Source organism: Lepidochelys olivacea (genome assembly GCF_965140295.1).
Source record: "Lepidochelys olivacea isolate rLepOli2 genome assembly, chromosome: 15".
NCBI classification, from domain to species: Eukaryota; Metazoa; Chordata; order Testudines; family Cheloniidae; genus Lepidochelys; species Lepidochelys olivacea.
Genome location: NC_140425.1, coordinates 15,168,074 through 15,184,760, shown reverse-complemented (window position 1 = coordinate 15,184,760; position 16,687 = coordinate 15,168,074). Strand labels below are relative to the sequence as shown.

Sequence of the window (16,687 nt, the reverse complement as noted above, 5' to 3'; positions counted from 1 at the left end):
TTGACTCCTCACTGTTTCTGAATACCTGAATAGCTACAGCCACCCAAAATCCCCTTTTTCCATCTATGGCTGATTAGATGGCACCCTCTTCTGTTTTGTTTGGACTTAGCCACAGTGATCCACAGCGACTTCTGGGTTTGCTTATTGTAATTTTCTGTAACCAGGGACAAAATGCCAACCTTTGTAAAAGCTACTTTTAGTTCAGAGCATAGCAGTCCATCTGCTCTCCAACACAGAATGCCAAGATCACATGACCCCATTTCTCATTCTCTTCTCTGAATGCTGAATTAAAGTCAAGGTTTCAGTCCTTGTTTCAAAGCCATCCTTGGGACAGGACCAAGTTAACTTGGGGACTTCCTAACCCTGTGTGATCAATTATCTGCATCGACAGCTATATTCCACTGGAAAATGGAACTGTCAGACCTAAGAATGGTACCTGGTTGCAAAGAAGATGGAGCTTTCTTAGTGACTGGCCAAAAAAACTGAAACTTGCTCCTTGTCTTCCTTCTGAGTGAAATGCAAAACCTAAGCCTTCCCACAGCATCATGTTTTTAAAAAAAACATTTTTCTTGCATGCCTTCTGGTTTTTAGGGACTTTTTTTCCTTTATTTCTTTTTTTAAAATGTGATATTATTTTGGGTAAGCTCTACAAAAGAGATGGGTTTGGCATTTCATTCTGAAGCTGCTGAGGTTCATGGTTAACAAGATCTCTTCCAGGAGTGAGTTTCAGCTTTGTAGGCAATCCCATCTTAAATCTTTCTATTTTTATAACTCCTTATGTCTTTTCTTTGTTGTCTTGTCCCCCTCACTCACTTCCATTTTCCATCTCTCCCTCCCTTATTTCCGTTTTTTCTCTTGACCCTTTACTGTTTTTTCTGAGCATTCGTCTCCATTTTTCACAAGGTTTTCTGAAATAGGGCAAGCACTGTGGTATCTGTTAGTTGTAGTGTACTCCAGGGTGAGATTTTACAGTAGATGGATTTGCTAGCAGGAATAAATCAGACAGCTTCTGAGCCAGTCACAAGTAGTCTGTGTTTACTCTTTCTAATCTCTTGCTGTACCCACCTCCTAAGCTTGGCCTTGGTATACTCACTTCCCCTTGTCTCATCCATTAAGATCCATGCCTTTCATGTAGGTTTTTTTCCTCTCTTCACCACAGGTGCACTCTGAGAACAGCCTCACTTTTGAATGTCAGTGGGGTTTTTCCTGTTTGTGAAGGATCTCTTAATTCCCTCTTGCCTCACATTCAGACAGCACAAACTGATCACCTGATTCGCAAAAAGAAAAGGAGTACTTGTGGCACCTTAGAGACTAACCAATTTATTTGAGCATAAGCTTTTGTGAGCTACAGCTCACTTCATCGGATGCATTCAGTGGAAAATACAGTGAGGAGATTTATATACACACAGAACATCAAAAAATGGGTGTTTATCATGTACACTGTAAGGAGAGTGAGCTTAAGATGAGCTATTACCAGCAGGAGAGTCGGGGGGGGAAGAAAACCTTTTTGTGGCTGACTTAGAACAACGCTTCCTCAGCTCTCGTCCCCTAATGCCCCTACTCTACTTGCGCTATATTGATGACATCTTCATCATCTGGACCCATGGAAAAGAAGCCCTTGAGGAATTCCACCAGTATTTCAACAATTTCCATCCCACCATCAATCTCAGCCTGGACCAATCCACACAAGAGATCCACTTCCTGGACAATACGGTGCTAATAAGCGATGGTCACATAAACACCACCCTATACCGGAAACCTACTGACGCCTATTCCTACCTACATGCCTCCAGCTTTCACCCAGACCAGACCACACGATCCATTGTCTACAGCCAAGCTCTATGATACAACCGCATTTGCTCCAACCCCTCAGACAGAGACAAACACCTACAGGATCTCTATCAAGCATTCTTACAACTACAATACCCACCTGCTGAAGTGAAGAAACAGATTGACAGAGCCAGAAGAGTACCCAGAAGTCACCTACTACAGGACAGGCCCAACAAAGAAAATAACAGAACGCCACTAGCCGTCACCTTCAGCCCCCTACTAAAACCTCTCCAACGCATCATCAAGGATCTACAACCTATCCTGAAGGACGACCCATCACTCTCACAAATCTTGGGAGACAGGCCAATCCTTGCCTACAGACAGCCCCCCAACCTGAAGCAAATACTACCAGCAACCACACACCACACAACAGAACCACTAACCCAGGAACCTATCGTTGAAACAAAGCCTGTTGCCAACTGTGCCCACATATCTATTCAGGGGACACCATCATAGGGCCTAATCACATCAGCCACACTATCAGAGGCTCGTTCACCTGCACATCTACCAATGTGATATATGCCATCATGTGCCAGCAATGCCCCTCTGCCATGTACATTGGTCAAACTGGACAGTCGCTACGTAAAAGAATAAATGGACACAAATCGGATGTCAAGAATTTTAACATTCATAAACCAGTCGGAGAACACTTCAATCTCTCTGGTCACTCGATTCCTGACCTAAAAGTGGCTATTCTTCAACCAAAAAAACTTCAAAAACAGACTCCAAGGAGAGACTGCTGAATTGGAATTAATTTGCAAATTGGATACAATTAACTTGAATAGAGACTGGGAGTGGTTGAGTCTTTACACAAGGTAAAACTATTTCCCCATATTTATTCCCCCCCTCTCAGACGTTCTTGTTAACTGCTGGAAATGACCCTGATTATCACTACAAAAGGTTTTCTCTCCCCTCCCCCCCCACTGTCCTGCTGGTAATAGCTCATCTTAAATGATCACTCTCCTTACAGTGTGCATGATAAACACCCATTTTTTCATGTTCTGTGTGTATATAAATCTCCTCACTGTATTTTCCACTGAATACATCCGATGAAGTGAGCTATAGCTCACGAAAGCTTATGCTCAAATAAATTGGTTAGTCTCTAAGGTGCCACAAGTACTCCTTTTCTTTTTGCGAATACAGACTAACACGGCTGCTACTCTGAAACCTGATCACTTGATTGGATATGTTCTCTCCCTCCTCCTACTCCTCACGATATACCTATTTGGAGTACAGCAAATTTGAGTTAGCCAGCTAGCATGATACGTTAATGCCAAAAACATTTCAGTCCATGTAGTGGCTTTACTGCCTTTCTTTTTCTGATAGCTACCATTTGAATTCCACTTGTATGATATATATTACAAACTGTGTCTCCAGAATCCTTTGATAAAATTAAACCTGTGTATGAGATCTGTTATGTGTATGTATACATACAATTAAAGCAACAAAGATAGACGTACAGTATACTAAATTGTGATGATAGATATTGGGATGTATCTTGCTGAGACAGGGTGATGATCTAAGAGGAGTGGGTAGTGAGACATTTCATATGGACTTTTGACTGTACATACATTTCAGATTTATACTATGGGCTAAATTTTCAGTTGTTGGCCACCTCTTTTTTGTGTGCAAAATTGCAAACATGCAAGTACGCTAGTCTTTGCATGCACCCTTTAAATGGTGTAACACCCTTGTTAATTGAAATGTTAGTAATTGCACCCACAAAATCCATTGAGGTCAATGGTGTTTTTGAGTGCAAATGCTAACTCTTACATTCACATTGCTGTTATACTGTTGCAAACGAAATAACAACTGTGCACATGCAAGTGATAGAAATTTTAGTAGGCGTGATCGCCTGCAAGTGCGCCTCTTAACCATAGTGAAGGCTGAATAGAGGCCTAGCTGAAAATCTACTCCACAGCTATTGCATAACTTATTTATACAATGCTTTTTTTAACCACTCATCGATCTAATGGTAGCTTTCACTAACCTCTACTGTGTTTAACTGGCTCGGGGGACAAGAAAGGATTAAATATTGTCAGAGAAGGGAGAGACTTGTGGCTTTTTCCAGGCAGCTATTACATTCAGAGAACATAACGGCCATTCTGGGGCAGACCAAGTGGCCAATGCCAGGTGCCCCAGAGGGAATGAACAGAACAGATATTCATCAAGTGATCCATCTCCTATTGCCCAATTCCAGCTTCTGGCAAATAGAGACTAGGGACACCATCCCTGCCCATCCTGGCTAATCGCCATTGAGGGACCTATCCAACAGATTAACGTACATCAAATTCATCAGCAATGGACTACAAATGAAAAACTGCTGCTGTACTCTAGTAGAGCTGAGTACAATGTTGTTCTCTCCAAGTTATTAACTACTGCCGAGTCAAGTCAAGTTTTAGTTAAGACGCAAAAATCAGTTAGCTTACTGTTTTTTAAATGGCATTGTAAAGAAATCATGGAACTGGACACCAAACTTTAGTCTTCAAAAAATATTTAAAAACAGATTTAAAAGTTTAATAAAAGAAAAGGTATTTGGGGAACAAAATGTTCTTTTTTAGGATTTCCCCTTCCCCCATGTGCATCTGAGTTTCTAAGTATTCAGAGACCTAGATATAGATACTCTCACCTTTCCATTAGCGTGCAGTATTCTCTTCATGATGGTATCTGAGCATCTTTCATTCAGTCAGGTCACAGAACTTTGTTCCAAAACTTTTTACCTTGTTCCAGGTTTCTCCAAAAGGAATTTTTATCACTGTGGCTTTGTGCTTCATTGTTGGATCTAGTTTCTTGCACGCTGCACTTCTGTTCAGATACTCATTACTTGTCATTTTGGTCACCGTCTGTGCACTGATCTCCATCACAGTGGTTTTAAGCCCTCTTTTTGCTTCCACATGCAACATTTTTTTTCTCTTCATCTGTTCCAATATAACTTTCTCCACTCTGTGTATTTAAGTGGGTCTTCGTGCTAAAGACCTAGACTCCTAGAGATACAAAAGCCCTATTAAGTCATCTAATCCATTTCCCTGCAGGTACAATATTGTTCCCTTTAGAGAAGCAGCATAGACTAAACTAAGCACAATACCGTCAGCCAGAAATACCAAAATGCTAATCCTACCTCTGTGACTTATTTGCTGTCTGGTCTTGGACATGTTCCTTTACTCTCTGTGGAGCACTTAACTCTTTTCCCTTTTATAGGCATGGAGCTCTCCTCTCCTCTCTTCAGGCTGAGGGTAGGCAGGATGCAGAAAGATTTTCTATAGTGTCCACATCCTTAAACACTAGCACAGCTCTTTGAAGACTCACTGAGCACTTCCCCCACCACCACCTTTTTTTTTTTTTTTTTTTTTTTTTTGGAAGAGGTGGAAATGGGGGCATGGAGTTCAGAGCAGAGGCTTTGTCCCCATGTCTATGCACCATCTGAAAAATAGGGATAGCAATACTTACCTACTTTGCATGGTGAATTAAGCTTCGATTCTGTAACCCTTTGCTCGAGCTGAGAGTGGTACTTGCATGCAATTAAACCCATTGAGGTCACTGAGACTAATTATGTGAGTGCTATTCAGTACAAGCAAAGATTGCAGAATTGGGTCTTCACTGTGTCTAAAGTGTTTTTATGATATAAAAGTGCTATAGGACTACTTAATAGTATTATAGTTTCTAGTGTTTCCTTTCATAACACAATACTTGAAGGGTTTTTTGTATTGTCTACTTAAGCATTTGATACTCTTGGCCGTGGGGTTTCTCCCAGTCATGCCTTTTGGAAACCCAGGTATGAATCTGTTTTGGAGTTCGAGTTCAGAGCTCAGCTCTTTCATCTTTCCTATGATGAGATGATATTTTGCTCTTTCTCTCCCTCTCTTTTAGTCCTTAATATGCCTTTATGTGTGTATATATTAATAGTTGCCTCCTTGAACAGCTGGAAAGCATTTGCTTAAGGTGTTAGTCTCATTATCCAGTTTGTTTTGTCAGTTTTTGTGAATAAATAAAGGCAGGTGTTTGATTCTGATTAACATTATAGTGTTGGTCTCTTGTAATACCTGACGGTACAAGGAAATCAAATGACACTGTACAGAGCACAAGGAGAGCAGGGCAGCAATTTATCACTTACAGCCCCTCTGCTTGTAAACTTTCTGTGCATCTGTAAAATGCAGGGAGAATATTTGCCATTTTTTCATTGTATACATGTTAGATTAGCAAAATAATGTGTCGTATTTGTATATATGATGCTCACTGGAAGTGTATAATATATATATCTACAGTTGTGTATATATGTATGTAATGAGTTCTCTGTATAAAGAGAGGCAGTGAGAGAGAATGTTAACTATAATGAAGTCATGAACCCAGGCGCCCGCTATAGGCATCTGCAAACACTGGTTACCCTGGCAACAAGTGGAAAGAGGTTGGAGAGGAAAGCTGGAGTAGGTTGTTGCACTGAATTGTTTTCAGCTTGTTTCCTCCTCACTAAAGCAGGGAGATGCTGAAAGGTATGATGTGCCTCTTTCTATTGTGTATGTTATATTATGTATAATAGAGCGCTGTTGGGAAGGGGTACGCAAAAATTTTATCATATTCAGCTCCATTTTGCTCAGACAGACATGAACTTTTCTGTTTAAATATTAACATAAATGTTCTGTGTTGCAAATCTGTGTTTTCCCATTGTGCTTACAGTTCACAAGTTGCACTACAGTGTTTGAGTGCCAAATAAATCTCTGTACTGTATCTGTCCCATCTTCTGCCCAGGGATGGGTGGCTATTGCATCTCCTCTTAATGTCTTCGAAAACTGATTTTATTTTGAAGCTGGGTTTATAGAACTAACGTTTGAAAATGTACCAGGCTTGTACCAGTACTGTGTAATATAGAAAGATCTAGTTGAACAGGACTAAAAATGAGCTTCTGAACACCTCTAGACTGTGCTGTATCGATTTCCTTGTGCTGTTGTGCTGATGCAGAATATTGTAGCTCATGACTTAGTGGAGTCCTTGCCTCCCTGGGGAAAGTTTTTATAAGAAGAACTAGGACATTATGTTCATCGGGGCTGTAACAGTGTCTTCCACAAAGGCAAGTACCGTGATATTTTCTTCAGAATCTGTTTTAAGTGGATAGGAGAAAATTGAATTGCGTGTGTGTCTTTTTTTGTTTATCCTACAGTCTCTTGCTTTTTCTGTCTGTTCAAGGAGAAGAAATGTAGTGAATAACTCCACATTATATTGAAGTATCATTGGTACAAATTATGACAGGGACATTTGTATATGTATGTGTACACACCTGCGTGCAGTGAGACCACAGGTTAAGTGAATTGTTCTTAGTATTTTGTTTGTAAATTCAGTTTTTAAACTTAGAAAAAAAGATGTCTCTCTCAAGTAACCATGGCACAAAACATCATAGTCACAAGAGAATAAAGAATCTCAGCCAATATAGGGGCATAATTCAGTCACTGGGCATTTAACACCTCTGAGAGTCGAGTTATTGATTGATTAACTTGACATTGGCTCCTTGTTCTGGTTGTCTGGAGCATTCATTACAATATTATATTAGAAATCGCTGTTTCCAGAAAGGTCTCAATAAAAATTCATATTTAGAGTTATCAGATTTATGTCCTTTCATTTGTATTCTCTTAAGAGTGAAAGGGAGCTGACAAATTAAATCTAATTTTATTCAAGTTTATACAGATAATTTATAATATAATTATAAATTTATAATTTATACAGATCTTATTCTGTAAAACTAGATATACAAGACATTTTCAAAAGAAATTAATAAAGCAGATTATTGAATATGGGATGGGTACACTGATAGACTATGTATATTTCAAGCAAGCACCATTAGGCTAAAATTTGATTGCTCAGAAGACCCAATCAATCAAGTCACGTGACACAATCTAGTTAGACTCAAAACATAGCAAATCAGTCCAAACAATGAAATACCTTATAATCAAACAAAGCAAATAATCAGCATTAAAGGATAAGTATTCAGTCATTAAGCAATAACACAAATCACAGCTCTTAATGTGAATGAGTGGTAAACTTAAATTAGTTGCTGACTTATTAAGCCCCTGATATGGCTTAGCAGTCAGTTACATGCGATTTCTTCTTAGGATACAGTTTAGTTACAGGATTTACAGCACACTCATATGTAGTATTTTATCTAATGAAAGGAACAGTAGATGGCAAACCTAGGTGAATAAAGACCACTTTATGCTTATCCCAAATTTTTAAAATCTGTCATCTGAGATGTTGCAGCAGCAAGGTGGGATTTGATAGCCTGTCTGTTGTACAGTATAATCCCTCAAAATTGTCATTGTTCTCCTGCTTCTCTTTTGGGGAGGCTGGGCTGTTCCTTCCTCTCTACCTCAGAGTCAGAAGAATTTTTTTTGCAATCATTTGATTCTGGAAGTCTACAGTGTCTAGCCCACAGCTTATCCTCAGAGGCCAGCAGCATAGAGGGCATTCGTCCTGTCTTCAGTCCACTTCAGGGCTGTTGTTCTTTTGGTACACAGCCTCTGGTACTCTTGCTTATTGTTAAACCACACTTACACCTGGTGTAGAAAGAATCCAAGTTAGGAAGTTTGGGAAATAGTAACACAGATGTCTCTCTAACTCTGTTTCTTAAACTAAAAAAGCTGAATTGTGTTTCTTCAGGATCCCTGTAGCTTAAACACTCCATTTTGGTATTGTTTCAGGTTCTTCTTATCTGTTCACACAAAGCATATTTATATTTGACTGTTATCAAATATATTTTTTTTATCTTTGTCATAGGATATATGTTACCTTTGTTATAATGTTATATGTGCTGCCATACAGGATAAGGTACAGAAGAAGAGCTCTGTGTAACTCAAATGCTTGTCAGTCTCACACCAACAGCAGTTGGTCCAATAAAAGATATTACCTCACCCACCTTATCTCTCTAATATCCTGGGACCAACAACACTGCACAGAGTACGATGCAGGAAGGAATATGGAGTAGAGTGCTGAAATGAGTGAACATATTCCTCTTTTTCAGACCTTTCTGCTTTATGGTTGACGATGAGTGGAGCATCACAGAATACATTCTGACTGTGTTTCACCTGATATCTGAACATTCATATGATGGAATTGTTATAGAATTTTCTGCCTGCAAACTCGTTGATTCTCAGGCTTATACAGACTAGCAGGCATAAGTTTAGGTGACATTTCTTTTTTTCACCAATTAGCATTTGCAAGTGCAATAATTTCATCACCACCCGGCTTGATAAACTTATTCTCACAAACTGTGTTCAAGAAATTTAGGAAATGTAACTCCTTGAAGAATTCTACCTAGATACGGAATCCCAGGTAGCTAGGTATTCCTTTTAATAGAGTTGGCAGGTTGTTCTTCAGCCATAAAACCTTCCTTTCAAACTCCTGCTGCAAAGGCAAGAATCAAGCAGCAGAACCTCAGTGTAACAGATTGTGAGATCTTAGCTACATTGGATGGAGATGGAAAAGTGATTTTCTCATTGCAAAAATACTGTTTTCTCCATAAATGTGGCAAGTTGAAATAGATGTTCCTTGGATAGTAACCATTATCAGTTAGTGAATCTAAGAAAGCTCACAGCTAGCTATTTCAGCCTGTCCTTTCCAGAAAGGACTATGATCAGGGTCTCATGGTAGTCAGTGAAAATTATACTACTCATGTCAAACATGCAGTCCTGGCCTTGGAATCTATATTTACATTCAGTAAAATATTTTTCTAATATAAATTAGCGTGGGTATGTGTGGGGGTTGGGTAGAGAGAAAGAGAGTGTGCAAACCAATACACACACTATAAGGATTTGAGCTGTACGTGTATATACTTTTGAATGCCAGACTCTGGGAATTTCACAATGCGTTGATCTAAAAAAACGCATTAGTAAAACTACAGTAGATATGTCATAGATTCGTAGATTCATAGATATTAAGGTCAGAAGGGACCATTATGATCATCTAGTCTGACCTCCTACACAACGCAGGCCACAGAATCTCTCTCACCCACCCACTCCTGCAAAAAACCTGTCACCTATGTCTGGGCTATTGAAGTCCTCAAATCATGGTTTAAAGACTTCAGGGAGCAGAGAATCCTCCAGCAAGTGCCCCGTGCCCCATGCTACAGAGGAAGGCGAAAAATCTTCAGGGCCTCTTCCAATCTGTCCTGGAGGAAAATTCCTTCCCGACCCCAAATATGGCGATCCGCTAAACCCGGAGCATATGGGCAAGATTGACCATGTTGCTAAAGTTTGAGCATTTAACTATAATTCTTCGTCTCCAAATAGGATAAGCCAAGCTGCTGCTTCCACTGTGTCTAGATACTCATAATAAATAAACCTTATAGCTTGCTTTAAGGAGGTTTTTAATATAGTATCTATCTTTTGTCACCAATAATCAGATATAAATCTCTTGGATCAGTGCTGGCATGGCACTCCAGCCAACTATTATATCTCTGAATTGTCTGTGTAACGGTGCTTATGACAGGAGTTCCAATCCCCAGGTCTCAGAGGTTGGTGATCACATATACACGTTTAGGGAATTCACTTGGTACATGGATGTGCCTTTGCATATGCGAGAATTATTTATCGCACAGTGTTCCATCCAACTTTTAAAAATGCTATGTTTTTAAAGGCTTCATGAAAATCTGTGCTTTAATTGATGGTACCAAGTGTCAGAATTGTAATATTGCCACTTTAAATTCCCAGTATTTAATTTTCAATCATGGTGTTGTTGAATAGTGGCAGAGTAATGAAATGCCCACCAGTTATAAGATACACACAAAATAATTAGAATTAAGAAAGGGATCAGAAAAATCTCTTAATCTGTGAATTATCTTTTGTTAATGAAGAGGAGGAGGAGCTGGAAGGACCTTTGGAAGGGCTTGGATTTCAGCAGCAAGAGTCCCGACTTTGCCAACAGATGAAAATGGCTACTGTTGCTCCGTCAGCTGAGGCTGCATGCTGGCAAGTGGAATCAGTGACCAGCACAAGCTCAGGACATATCTGTACCCAAGGTAAGAATGTTCCATTCTCCATAGAAGCCAAATGGTCTTTCTTTTGGTTTAATTTGTGAAAGTTTGTTTTAATGAGCAATAAATCCATCTGTAGCAATCTTGTACCCACCAGGGGCTATGCTTTCCCCAGCCTTCTCTCCATGCCTTCAGTCTTCCAGATTTTATGGACATTCATGGCAATGGCCCAGCTTCCTGGAGAAGTACCTTATAATTCTTCAGTGGTAATTCTGTTTGGCATATGACTTGCATGCTGAATACCCGTGGCAGCATAGCCAAACACAAAGCACCATTGTACCTGGCCCTTACTCTGTAGTCTGTACTGCTTTTAAAATAATAGTCAGTTTAAAAAGTAAAAAGCTTACTGAGATCACCTAAGATCTGCAGTATACCAAATCCAGAGGAGCTTACATGTCTAATCCTTTTGTCACTGCATCAGTTAGGCACTTTCCTAACAGGATTCCTCCACTGTCCCAGATAAATCGGATACAATTTGAAAGCAAAATCGGAAATTCACATTTATTACCTTTATTTTTTCCATGACTCTTCTCTTCTAATTAAACAGCTGGAGTACCTGCCTCGTGGAAAAAGATTTTCAGCAAAATTCAAAGAGAGATTGGACATTTATGTGGATAACAAGAATATTCATAGTTATAACAGTTAATGCTTTTTTTAAAAAAAGGTTTTGGAAGGAATATAAAGCCTCATGCTTCAGGGGTTAAGCCTGTCTCTCTAACTGTTAGGGATTGGGGTAGGGACTGACTTCTTGTTCTGTGTTTGTACAGCACTGAGCACTTTGGGGTGCTGGTCCGTGATTAGGGCTCCTAGGTGCTATAGTAATACAAATATAAATAATAAGATGATACCTACATGGGAATCAGATTATCCTGCGTTTGCCTATTGTAGTGTTTCTTGCACCTTCCTCTGAAGCATCTGGCACTGTCCTCACTTGGAGACAAAATACTATGCTATAGAAGGACCTCAGGTCTGATTGAGAGTGGCAGATCTGATGATCCTCTGCAGTATTAAGGAGACACCAAATTCAGTTTTACATCATTTTATAGGTGATGATGTGTCTGCTTTCCTGTCAGGCATTCGTAAGTGGAGTTCCATTTGGCTCTGATTAAATAGCCCTGCCTAATCCCAATAAAACTGCCCTGGCTTTACAGGTTTCTAGAGCTGGAAGTGTTTAGTTTGAAGAGCAGGAGGTTGGAGTACCTCTTGTTATTGTACCCCTTACAGAGGCTCACATTGTGGGATCAGACTTGCATAATTTGATTTTATTGGTTTGTTGTTTTTGATGGAGTGTTTTTTGTCATCGTTCCATATAGAACGAGTAGCAGTATGGCTGAGAAATCTCTATTGGTCTCTCTCCTCTCTATGGACTAAATAGGTCAGCTAAGAGACAATGTCTTGTACTGATCATTATTACAGAAATATTATTTTAATTTGTATTACTGTAGCTCCTAGGAGTTCTAATCATAGATCAGGGCCCCACAGTGCCTAAGTGCTATGCAAGCACACAACAAAAAGATAGTTTGTACTCCAAAGAGCTTACAGTCTAAGCGTAAGAGAAGACAACAGTTGGATACAGACAAGACAGATGGGGAGAGTACAAAGAAACAGTGAGACAGGAAGATAATGTAGCTGTGCAGATGTTTACAGGGAGCTCCTCCTAAGCGGAAGAGGCAAAATGGAATAAGGTGCTTGTTTGAACAAGCAGACAATGGATGCGGGCACCACTGGCTGATTTGAGGTGGGAGTCAACACCTCAACAGTGAATGAGAGATGATAGGTTGCACAGGGTAGACCATGGGAGTGGTCTTGACAGGCAGCTTAAGTTTGATGCAATAGAGAAGAAGGAGCCTGTGGAGGGCTTCAAAGAGAGGAATAACATGATCAAAGTGATGGTCTAGGACGGGGTGGACAAACTTTTTGGCCCGAGGGCCACATTGGCTTTGCGAAACTGTATGGAGGGCCGGGTAGGGAAGGCTGTGCCTCCCCAAAGAACCTGGCCCCTGCCCCCTCTCTGCCCCCTCCCACTTCCCGCCCCCCTCAGAACCCCTGACCTATCCAACACTCCTTGTCCCCTGACTACCCACTCCCAGGACCCTGGCCCCTAACCACCCTCCAGTATCCCAGCCCCTATCCAACCCCCCCTTCTCCCTGTCCCCTGACTGCCCCAAACCCTATCCACACCCCCACCCCTAACTGCCCCCCGGTACCCCACCCCCATCCAACCTCCCTGTCCACTGACTACCCCGACCTCTATTCACACCCCTGCCCCTAGATAGGCCCCCCCGGGACTCCTACACCTATCCAACTCCTCCTGCTTCCTGTCCCCTGACTGCCCCCTGGAACCCCTTGCCCCTTATCCAACCCCCTCCTTAACATGCTGCTCAGAGCAGCAAAGCCCTGCTGCCTGGCCAGAGCCAGTCATGCGGCCAGAGCACTGGTGGTGCATCACGCTGAGGCTGCAGGGGAGGGGGAACAGCAGGGGTGAGCCTCCCTGGCTGGGAGTTCAGGGGCTGGGCAGGATGGCCCGCAGGCCATAGTTTGCCCACCTCTCGTCTAGGAAAAGTAATTTTGCAGTGGCATTTTGAATGGGTGTGAGTAGGGCAAGATTACATTTGCCAAGTATTGTACTTGTCAAGGAAAGCTTGAGATATTGTGTGTCTCAAGAAATGTCACTGCCTTTTTGCTGTTACCTAGAGCATGAACTGCAGAATCCTGAATCGGTTTCTAGCACTTTGCATCTCCTCCTGCTCTTCCATTTCCTTTTCCATTTCTGAGTCTTCATACAAAAATCTTTGCAGTGAAATATATGACTGGCTCAGATGATTTCTTTTTAACTAAGATATTGTTTTCTATCCTGTGACATATGTAAGCATGGAAAACCCCTGAAATTCTCTTCCTGATTCTTTTCTCCTCAGCCTCCAGTTCCAAGCCAGAAGTCAGTTCCAATTCACATTCCTTGGGAAGCCAGCAGAACAAAGCAGACAGCACCAGAGTAAAAACCCGCATTCTGCCCACTATGCCAAAGCTTTTTATCCCTTCATCTATCACCAAATTTCCACCTGAGATCACTGTCACCCCACCAACACCAACCTTACTTTCTCCAAAGGGCAGCATTTCAGAAGAGACAAAGCAAAAATTAAAGGTAATTCAAGAAAAAGGTCATGTTTGGGTTTTACCTTAATTCTCCCTTTAAAATGAGATTTTTCATGTCATTGGAACAACTTCTCCTGTCCCCAGCTCATCACAGGAGATGAGGTATGATGGTATGAGGCCCTAGCTGCTCCCAAGTGGAGTTACTTTAAGGATTAGTGAAGTGTAGGCTGTAGGTGAGCTCATAGATATGGTCCCAGTGCTTGCAGGAGTTCATAGCTACTGCAGTCCTAGCAGTAGTCATGAAAAAGGACGAAGTAGAAATGCAGTCTGATTGGGATATCCCAGCTGTTCCAGTCTGTGTCTTATTATAGAGAGAACTTCAGGAGTACTGGCTGTGAGGAAGCTTACTGATGATTCAGTATTATGGAGCCGCAAGCTGGGACACACAAAGTTTTACAAATAAGGAGACTCATACATGTTGAGGAATAGCAGACATTTGTCTTTGAGCCCTGTGATCGTGGGTTTATTCTAACTATTCAGCAATATATTTCTCTTTTTTCTTTTTTCTTTGGGTCAGTCTGCTATTTTGTCTGCTCAGTCTGCAGCAAATGTAAAGAAGGAGAGTCTTTGTCAGCCAGCATTGGAGATCTTAGAAACCTCAAGCCAAGAGTCCTCACTGGAGAGTGATACTGATGAAGATGACGACTACATGGACATATAAATAGATTGCAGTGGTCATCACCAACAACACCAACCATATAACCATTCTTCTGTTGCCAGCATCTCTGCCAGACAGTACATCTTGCTCTTCGTTGGCATTGTCCTCCAATTAATCTTCATCAGCATTTTGTCATTCACCTCCATTATCTTCACCACCATCACTGCCTCTGTATTGCCTTCAAAAACTTCTCCATTCTACCTATCATGGTGCTTGATGGAAAGAATGATTGGTCACCAGCCAGTTAATTCATCTGGACCAAAACACCACCTTTAAACTCCAGTAAAGCCAGTCTTGTGAGCTGCAAGCATTTCTTTCTACTTGCTCTTGCTTCTCCAAACCAGATCCTTGGGAGCCATTCCAGTGGCTTTTTCTTTAAACCTTCCCTTTAGCTGTCTTTTAGCATTTCTCCCTAGTTGACTTTTCCTCCAGATAATTTAGCAGCCCAGGCTCCTGCTCTGTGTTTCCAGCATCTCCAGCAAAGATGAGTGGAGGGAAGAAGTTGGCAAACCAGCAAAGGTTTCTCCTGCCATCACTGATTTCCTATGCCTTCTGGAGAGAATTGGTGAGTGTTTGGCTTCTTGGCACAGCCACAGGACATGTCAGAAGTTGGCTGGATGACAGATAACCAGGAAGTTGGGTTTCCAATGTGGGCAGAAGTTTTGTCCCTCCCAAATTGTGCTCATTTCACCCTTAAGTGTTAAGTCTAATAAAATATTATTTACCTGAATGTTGGCTCAAAGAACTGGACTGAAGACACATCTTCCAGCATTGTCTTATGGTCCCTTCTCTTCTAATTGCCTTGGACAAGCATTTTGGGCCAGGGGCTAGATGATATTTTTATGGTGATATTGGGGAATGTTATAGATTTCAATACCATTTCAGTCTGTTTTTTACAGAATGACACGAAAAGGTGTTTTTTATCTATCTGAAGAGGGATTGCTCACAGTTATTTATATGGGAAAATAATGGTAACAAACAGCATCTTTTTCTACTGAATGTTAACTTTGTAAAATAATGAATGCAAACCATGCAAAAAATATATACATGCCACATATATAATATGCATACAGCTTGCCATGTTAGATTGCTCTTTGTGTTTGGGGGGAGGTGTGTTTTTGTGCAGTGCGGAGCTTTGTATAAACATTTTTTCTAATAAAGTTAAAATGTACTCATGGTTGCCTCTCTTAACTGCTAGTTGGAAAGAGCAGGACATCTGTTCATCCTCCCATGATTCTGGAAACAGGTGCCCTTTGTGGTTAGAGGAGGGATGCGGGGGGGGATCCATTATTTTGTAAAGACTGGCCACAAATCCATCTTAAATACACCTGGTCTCACATCTCCATCTCCTCAAGAACTGACCAAGGCCAGTTCAGACAATGTTGCCAAACATGCAGCCACAGGAAGCCCTGCTACAAAATCCATTCTAAAATTTTTTCATGACATATCTGGGATATTATTTGTATTATTGTAACACCGAAGAGCCCTCTTAATGGGCCAGGACCCCATTGTGCTGGACGTTGTACAAACACAGAACAAAAAGACAGTCCCTTCCTCAGAGAGCATACAGTCCACTCTTTGAACACTGATGGATAACATAAGGGAAGAGAAGATAGCCCAGTGATGACAATGGCCATATTGAAAGAGTATTTGACTGTACAAACCTGAAATTCATACACTATCATAGCAATCACTTTTTCTCGTTAGGAGGAAGAACTTGTTTTTAACATGAATCCTGAACAGATATGAGCCCAGGTCAAAATAGAAATTCAAATATTTACAAACTTTGGAAGTGTTCAGATCCAATTTGCATCTCAGATCCATCATTCAAAACTTTAACTACCACCACATAGTTTAGTTTGAATAGAGTATGACTGGGAAACCGTGACGGACAAGTCCACTGATCAGGACATCAACAAATTCTAATGAAACTAGGTCTAGTTAACAGAAATTACAAAATTATCTACATGAATCTAAGAGAGAGAGAGAATATTTGTCAGGATCAGTGAACTAGCAATGCAGATATATTCATT

At 40.9% G+C, this 16,687-nt stretch overlaps 1 protein-coding gene across 5 annotated transcripts in view; it reads left to right on the top strand.

Moving 5' to 3' along the window:
- The window catches only part of CABIN1 (calcineurin binding protein 1), a 205,606-nt gene extending 189,781 nt beyond the window's left edge, over positions 1-15,825 (top strand). For all 5 annotated transcript variants that reach the window (XM_084648966.1, XM_084648968.1, XM_084648964.1 and 2 more), the window contains 3 exons: positions 10,664-10,828; positions 13,759-13,985; positions 14,514-15,825. In XM_084648966.1, the coding sequence (XP_084505092.1) occupies positions 10,664-10,828; positions 13,759-13,985; positions 14,514-14,657 (536 nt within the window). In that variant the 3' untranslated portion in view covers positions 14,658-15,825. The remainder of the gene's footprint in view (positions 1-10,663; positions 10,829-13,758; positions 13,986-14,513) is intronic.
- Positions 15,826-16,687: the final 862 nt, after the last annotated feature.